The 8,056-nt window shown below is 35.7% G+C and overlaps 1 protein-coding gene across 2 annotated transcripts; it reads left to right on the top strand.

Moving 5' to 3' along the window:
- The first annotated feature begins 1,770 nt into the window (after window positions 1-1,770).
- LOC112009311 (uncharacterized) lies at window positions 1,771-7,591 on the top strand. 2 transcript variants are annotated; one of them, XM_065782364.1, is made up of 8 exons: window positions 1,771-2,395; window positions 3,036-3,152; window positions 3,248-3,406; window positions 3,661-3,822; window positions 3,959-4,075; window positions 5,288-5,395; window positions 5,573-6,137; window positions 7,109-7,591. In XM_065782364.1, exons 1-7 carry the CDS (start codon window positions 1,970-1,972, stop codon window positions 6,083-6,085), a joined length of 1,602 nt encoding a protein of 533 aa, XP_065638436.1. In that variant the 5' UTR covers window positions 1,771-1,969; the 3' UTR covers window positions 6,086-6,137; window positions 7,109-7,591. The 2 variants fall into 2 exon arrangements, with proteins under 2 accessions (XP_065638436.1, XP_065638437.1); XM_065782365.1 differs by having other exon boundaries at window positions 5,573-6,152.
- The last annotated feature ends 465 nt before the right edge of the window (window positions 7,592-8,056 follow it).

The following is an 8,056-nucleotide window of genomic DNA, read 5'->3' as shown; positions in this document are numbered from 1 at the left end:
TCATTCAACCATCACCACTTACCTGTGCTGGTTGTGCCATTTTCCATTACCAGACAAAGAAGGTTACTTTGTTTGTTTGTCTTCCGTGGCCTTCCTACCTATTACAGTGTGGGTGCTTTCTTTCTCTATCCCTCATGACATGCACCTGGTGGCTCTAACTTATCCTTACTTTTTTTGAGCGACATATCTTCTTAGCAGGACATTTCCCCCAAAAGAGTCTGAGCAGGAGCCCCATAATAGGTTTTCCCCTCTCCCCACCGCCAAACCATGTCCTTTTACCTTTAACCCATGACCTCGCCATGTCCTGTATTGGCTGGGTATAGGTTAGTGATGTCTGGGTCTTGCGCGTGCTTCTCTTTTATGTATGTTCAAAGCTTGCCTACTGCTCATGCGTTTGTCGTGATCTGGAGGCTTGTCTGCATATTCTGTCGGTAATTTTTTGCTTCTTATGGCGTGGGCTATTTTCTAATCTCCCATTCTTCATGCCTTGCTTCCTTTGGGGGCTGGGCTTTGCCAGATTGTGGGCTTTCCTTCCTTCAGCTTACTCTTTTACTTATTTCGTAGCCTTTTTATCATTTCCTGCTATACCACTTTGCCATTCCTGCTGTGATGTTATTTGATCCAATCCTGCTGGGCCTCTTTGGGCCTGCCGTTTATTCTTCTCCCAATGACTCAGTATGATCATTGGTCATTTTATTACATTACTTGCGGGCTCTTGTGTCTCATTTGCTTTTCTTGGGCATCTTTGACCTATTTGCTTTCCTTGGGCTTCCTTGACCCTTTTTTCAACTCTACATTCTCATGGGTTTTTACTAATTTCTTTGGGCTTCCCTGGCTCAGTTACCTTATCCTTCATCCTTAGGGCTTGTAGGCTTGTTATCAACCCCTTACTTTCTTTGCTTGCATTATTTTGGGCTTACTATGGCCCATTATACTGCCCATGAGTTTGCTATTTTTCTCTTTCCGAACTCCTTTAGGCTCATTTGCTTCCTCAATACCCATTTGTTTATTTCATAGGCCTGTGATCCATTATTCCTGCCGCTTGGGTTTAATAGTTTTTCTATCCACTAACTAACTATTTTCTGCCCGTGTTGTTGGACTTCTTCTTTCTACTGGGCTTCCTAAAATGAGCATCATCTTAGCTAATTCTATGACTTAAGGAAATTTACATATTCTGACAGAGTTAATAAATAAAATAAAATATTAAAATGACCTATACCACCACTATAATTGACAAATTCCGTTGCACAAACTTGGTTGCATGAGTTATGTACTAGTTTTATATACTTTCCAATTATTGACACCGAACTCTAATTTTTTGTTGCATAGTTGCATGCACCAATCATTAGAAAAATTATATGGTCTTCATGTCATTTATCCATCCACTAAAATATTCTCACTATTGTTGAGTCAGTTTAACACGGAAGTTAATTTCTGCTAATTTTTTTATTATTATCGTAAACTGATGCAACGATTTTAAACAAGTAGGAAATTTTTAGTGAAATAATAGATGATGTTACCACGCCACATAATTTCTCCCAGTATTGACGCCAGCAGCTGGCTTCGCATCGTGCATCCAAGAGAGACTCCCCGTCGTTTATATTGGGTTGCAGATCTTGGTGAGCCCATATAAAATTTGGCCCCGTTATTGTTGGGTTGATGAGCCCATGGTCATCTCAAACCCACCGACTTCTGTGCTTTCAATTGTTTAAAAAATAAAAATAAATAAATTGAAGCTATTATTATAGAGTAAAAAAAAAAATAGAGCAATCGCAAGGGGTGTGAAGCTTAGAACAAAGCAAGCAGCACGGTGAAATCAAATCAGAGCCGTTAATCTCAAATATTCATTCATAATAAAAAAAAAAATTAAAACGTTTCGCGAACTCAAACCCTAAACTCAGTCCAAAAATTCGTTCATTCTTTCTACAATTGCCGCCGTCCGAACAGCTGGTACCGATTATCATCGAGCATGGGGAAGAGAGAGAAGCGGAAAGCGAAGCTCGATCTCGAAGAAGAAGACGAAGCAGAACCCAGCGGCTCTGCCAAGCCATCGAATTCCTTCTTGGTACTGAGCAGCGACGACGACGACGACGACGACGAAGTGGCGAACGAAGATTTGAGCCTGAAGATCGTCGAGAAGGCGCTGTTGATGCGCGCCGCCAAGTTGGTTCCCGACGCCGCCGCCGCTGACGCCGGCGTTTTGAATGGAACTCAGGGAGCAATTGACGGCGGTGGCAATGGATCTTCTTCGTCTGTTTTGGAAGGGGAGGTGGTTGAATCTCCTAGTGGCAATGGCAGAATTGTTAAGAAGAAAATTGTTAAGAAGATTGTTAAGAAAATTGTTAAGAAGAAAATTGTTAAGAAGATTAAGAAGATGGAAGATCAAGACCAATCCGTGAGTTTTTTTTATTTTTTTATTTTTATAAATATCTTAGGCTCTTTTTGTTTCGCCCAATTTTACTTCAACCCTAGCTGTTAATTTTTGCCAACTTTAGGTGAAGAAGAAACATGTTGAACTGAAAGTGATTGTAATTATGCTTTATATATTTATATTTTGTGCCTGAAACTTAGGTATAGTTTTTTAGGTTCACTACATTATGTTCCCAATTAATTTCAAACTCATAGCTGCATTGAATTTAGAAAAAATGCTAAAACCACAGACTATTGGTAAGCAAAAAAGTGATGATAATGGTGGGTTCAATTTGCCACATCCATAGTTTGTAAAAATATAGTAAAATAGATTGTGGCTGTAGCATTACTCTTGATTTTAATTGTCTTTGGAAAAGATAACAATATTTGTGCTTCATTGGATTTGAATATAATTGAGAACTTAATGTATAGCATTTAAGGAATTGTACCTAAGTTTTGCCTTTTTTATTTTTGTATGTATATTTTAAAATTTTGATATTTCTATATTGGATATGCGGATATAAGTTTTCCCATTTCAACAATTGAGTAAAAATGGTCTTTTGGCTTACTTGGTGGGTCATGAGAATTTTTGTATATGACTGTTTTGGAAACTTATATTGCCTTAGGTTGTTGTTGTGAACGATAAAGAGAAGGAGGAGACAGTGGAAGCCTCAAATATGGTTGAGCCAGTTGATCCAAATGCTGTTGAAATAACCGACAACATTGTGTTTCGGAAGCTTCTTGTGAGTTCAAATATTTGCTCTCAAATGCCAATTTTGAAAATACAATTCCTATTGAAAGGCTTAGTTTGGTATCTCTATGATTTCCATTCTCTCAGCGGGGGCCAAGGTATTTTGATCCCCCAGATAGCGGTTGGGGAGCATGCTTTAATTGTGGTGAAGAAGGTCATACAGTGGCAAACTGTACAGCAGCTAAGCGGAAGAAACCTTGCTTTGTTTGTGGGAGTTTGGAGCACAATGCAAAGCAATGCTCAAAGGTTCGTTGAATTAATATTGGATTATTATTATTATTTATTGTAGGACTTATTTCCTGCGCTACTAATTGTTGTTATATTTACCCTAAGTTGTATATATGTTCTGCACATACATACATGTAATGTGCACACTAGCTCGTGCATATGTGTTTGTGGGTGCTCATGTGCATCTGTGCATTTATCTATTTATGATGGGCCTTTGATTCTGATCATCATCCATATCTGGGTGTTTGATTTACTGCTTGGTTCTTTTTCAGGGACAAGATTGCTTTATCTGCAAAAAAAGTGGCCACCGAGCAAAAGACTGTCCTGAAAAGTACAAGGGTGGCTCCTTAAGTTTGAAAATTTGTTTAAAATGCGGAGATTCAGGACATGATATGTTTTCATGCTGGAATGATTATTTACCTGATGATCTCAAGGTTTTTTTCCCCTTCCCTTCTTTCATATCGTCCTAGAGTTTTTTTTTTTAATAAAAAAATATGTATTTAAATAAAGATTGGTTGAATTTTGAAACTCTTTTCTGATAATTAATGTTTCTCTCCTTCGCCTTATCAGGGAATACCATGTTATATCTGCAAGAGACTTGGCCATATATGTTGTGTTGATTATGTTAGTACTAGCCCTGGAGTAATTTCTTGTTATAAATGTGGTCAATTGGGCCATACTGGTTTGGTAAGTTCTATTTAATGTTTTCAATGACCTTACCATTTTGGGTTGTGCAAGTATGATGTGTGCGAGTGTGTGCTTGTGCCTAATCTTAGGCAAAATGGTTGAATATTGAAGTTGATTTGTAAAATTGTAAAACATATATTGACTGATCAAAGTATCTATTAGATGCTGGCATTTTTGAATTTATTGGCATGGAAATGATATGCTTGCCATTGTTGTTTTTATGTGATGATTTGGTTTTATATGTACTGAAAAAGTATCATAGCTCAAGTCCAAACTACTCTTTATATACCCTCTTGACTCACCAGAAAGTGGGGGAAAAGATTTTACCTTGTTGAAATTGGACATGCAAGGCCTATGTCGAACATGTCAATGAGAATTTCTGATTCATAGTGTCAATTTAATTTTTTCTTGATATTGTCTGGTTTGGAGCTGTAGTGCAAGTAACTTAACATTTTTTTTTTATCAGTTTTATTAAACTCTAGAGTTTAAGCAATTTGTCTATAAGATTGATTAGTATGTTGCTCTGTATTTAACTGTAAGTTGATTCTAGAAGCAAGACACAAATGGTGCTATACTTGATACATATTGTTTCTTACTGTTGAGGAATTTCACCATTTATTAGTAATATTCTTGTTTTCATGTCAGGTAGTTATATTTTATCAACTTATTTGTGACATATAATTGCTCCTTACTCTGAAAGACTGAAACTTTCCTTTTAAAAAAAGAATTTCTAGAAGTTTACTCATTTTCCTTTCTAGAACATTTCATGCCTATTATATGTTTGTATCATAGAATCTTTGATTTTTTCAAATTTTTGTTTTTTCCTTTGTAATTCTATGGGTTTCTTCGTGTGCTTACAAAGCAGTATTTTTTTTTAAATAAAAATATTCATATCTATATGTAAAAAAAAATCATAGAATCTTTGCTTGTTTATTAACATGGGCACCAGATACCTTAGTCTGTAATATAATTTTGTATTGGACAAAACTTAGTAGTACCTTAGGTTCCCCTCTTAAGACTTAGCGATATGGCTGCTTAACTAAAAAATATACTTTCATCCATGAGAAAAAAGTCACATGGTAGAATCTGAAGAGGAGGAACGTAAGGAATAACACCTAAGTACTGTACCTTAGTCTTGCCCTTTTGTTTTATTCTTTCTAGTTTCTCAGAAGCAAATTTTTTAACATTTGATCATTTAATTTGTTTTTATAGGCATGCACAAAGGTACGTGGGGAAGCCAATGGTATGGTGTCATCTAGTTCGTGCTACAAGTGTGGTGAAGAAGGACATTTTGCCCGTGAATGCATGAGTTCTGCTAGGGTAAGTTTCAGCAAATATTTGTTCAGGTTCTTAAAATTTTTATGTAAAGCATGGTTCTCTAAATCCAGAAGGTGTTAATTTGTAATTTTGTAGCCCCCTCTTCAATTTCCATTTACCTTTAAAAGTTCTACGTTTCTCTAATATCAATCCTGGTGTGTAATTTTGGACTTTCTGCAGGCTTGCAAGAGGAGTCGTGAATTATCAACCCCAACTTTGAGATTTCATAGAGAAGAGAGAGACTACTCAGAATTCAAGTCTTTGCCTAAAGATCTTGGTAAGGTTCGTAAAAAAAAGACAAAAAGAAATGAAGAACAAGGCAATACTACACCACGAAAATCAAAACATAGAGGTGGCAGGATAATGGAGGATCCTGGAGACATTTCTACACCACAAAAGTCAAAACATAGAGGTGGCTGGATAACAGAGGATCCTGGTGACTTCTCCCATAGAAAAGCCAAAAAGAACAGCTGGAGGTCTCCTGCAACACCATCAAATAAGGGTCATACAATATCTGCTTTAACTGCTGGTGGTCACATTTCAAGCTCTCAAGCATCTAAAAAATCAAGTAAGTTTCACTCGGGAACTTCAATGTCACAAGGATCACCAATGGCTTTTCAGCACAGATTTTCAGCATCAAGGTTTGACAACTCTGGCGGTGATGGGATGCAAAGAAGTTATAATTGGTGGTAGGAACACAAGTTGATATATAAACAGAAGCTACAGGAAGGAGATAAAATCAAACGTAATTGAGACTCAGGTTCCCTTTTCCTTTATTCTAATAGAATTGTAAATATATATATATGTATATATATGTATATATTTTTTTTTGTGCAAAATATTCCGAATGTGATTCATATCAGTGGTTATTTGTGTACATGAAAACAAGCACCTTTCATTCTGCTTCTTGTCAAAAGGAGCATGTGTGTGTATAATTTCCGTTCTACTAATTAACCATATGATGCACGGGCATGTTCATAAGTAGTATTATTTATGTTGCTTTTGCTTAATGGTTACTTTTTTCACCTCTGAAACCATCTTTGGAAGATTAAGTAATTCACTTTGTGGATTGTCTTTCTGCTTTGTATTGATTATTTTGGTTGTTTTATTGTGTGACTCCAACTATATCTGTTGCAGTGCATTTGGAAAGTACAGACGTAAATTCTTAGTTAAGCTTCAGCTTGGCTGACATATAGAGCTGTAGCCTTTTTGTATGAATAATCATAGCATTAGCAAAGCTTTTACATAAAAGTGAAGACGTAGGATGTTTTATAAGCAAGATGTAGTTGCTATCATCTAAGCCTTGTATCATGAAACTAGTTTTGTTTTATACAACCGGACTTTGTTACCTTTTGGATTTGGGTTGGCTTCGGAAGGAGGGATAGTTTATAAATTTAGGTAATTGGATATATATAGTGTGTTTTCATCGATTTGTATGAAGAATTCTTGATGATCATTCTTTTGATTGAAATCATTCTTGCAGTCATATTTCTAAGTGCTTGTATTCTTTTTATCTTTCCTAGAAGATTTATCAGACAGAAAACATTTTTGTTCTTGTGCTTTCTCCTTCTTAGGCTCTATATAAATATTAATTGATCTTTGTAATGTTGAATCTTGTTTGTAGAAGATCCTACATCACATTATGTTACATGATATTTTAATATGATTATCGAATAAAATCGTCTGACACTGGTGTTTAATTATGTTCTTGTGCAGAGATTTGGACTTGCTCTACAAATTGGTTGTTTCAACGCTAATGGAGCATCATGCTTCACCTCTGTTGTATCTTACTTGCGTCTGACTGTTAGCAAAAAATAGCTACATTGACCTCATCAGGGTTCTTTTGGCTGTTCATTGCTAGTAAAACATCCATTAATTGAGAGCTGCATGATCCCTTTGCTTTGTTGAGCTTTATTCTCTTTTCATTTATATTTATTATATTTATTATCTTGCTTTTGGAAGCTCTCTTTTAAGGGATTGTCGTGTTGAGGCCTGAGCCTTTTACCAGGAAATATCACGTTCTCTAAATTTGTCACGGCCACACCCCTGAATATTAAAGCAAATTTTCACACACAACTTATTGTACTTTTGAGTTTTAACAACCAATTGCAAATATTTTTTGGTTTCATCTAACATCGAAATGTGATCAAGGATTATTATTATTTTTCTAGAGGAAATGAAGATTTATCCTTTCTGATTTGGAGGTGCTTATTGTATAATGTTCATGCTATTGTTTCTTATAGGAATGATTGCATTTTTAGTTGATTCTCATGCTACATGTCTTGTAAGTTCTGGTATTTTTTTCCCAAGTTTTAGTTGATGCTCGAGTTTTAATTTTTTGCCCACGCCCCCACCCCCCCTCTCTGCCTTCTTTGATGCATTGGAGTTAAAGGGTAAAAGTTAGGAACAATGCCTTAGTTGTAGTACATTAGGTTTTCAATTAAATTTAAACACTTGGTTGGCTGCATTGACCAATAAACACAAATAGTGTTATATTTTGCTGAGGTAAATTGAACTCAAGATAGCCAAGTGTTTGAATTCAATTGGGGAATGTAATGTACTGTATATTCCCTACCCTTTATTTGTTGTTTAAATATGGAATTTGATAATCATGGTAATTATTAATAGGTGTTAATTATAATGGTGCTTATGTATGAAATATTT

Source organism: Quercus suber, unplaced genomic scaffold (assembly GCF_002906115.3).
Source record: "Quercus suber isolate HL8 unplaced genomic scaffold, Cork oak 2.0 scaffold_299, whole genome shotgun sequence".
Taxonomy (NCBI): domain Eukaryota; kingdom Viridiplantae; phylum Streptophyta; class Magnoliopsida; order Fagales; family Fagaceae; genus Quercus; species Quercus suber.
This window is presented reverse-complemented; position numbering and strand designations above follow the sequence as displayed.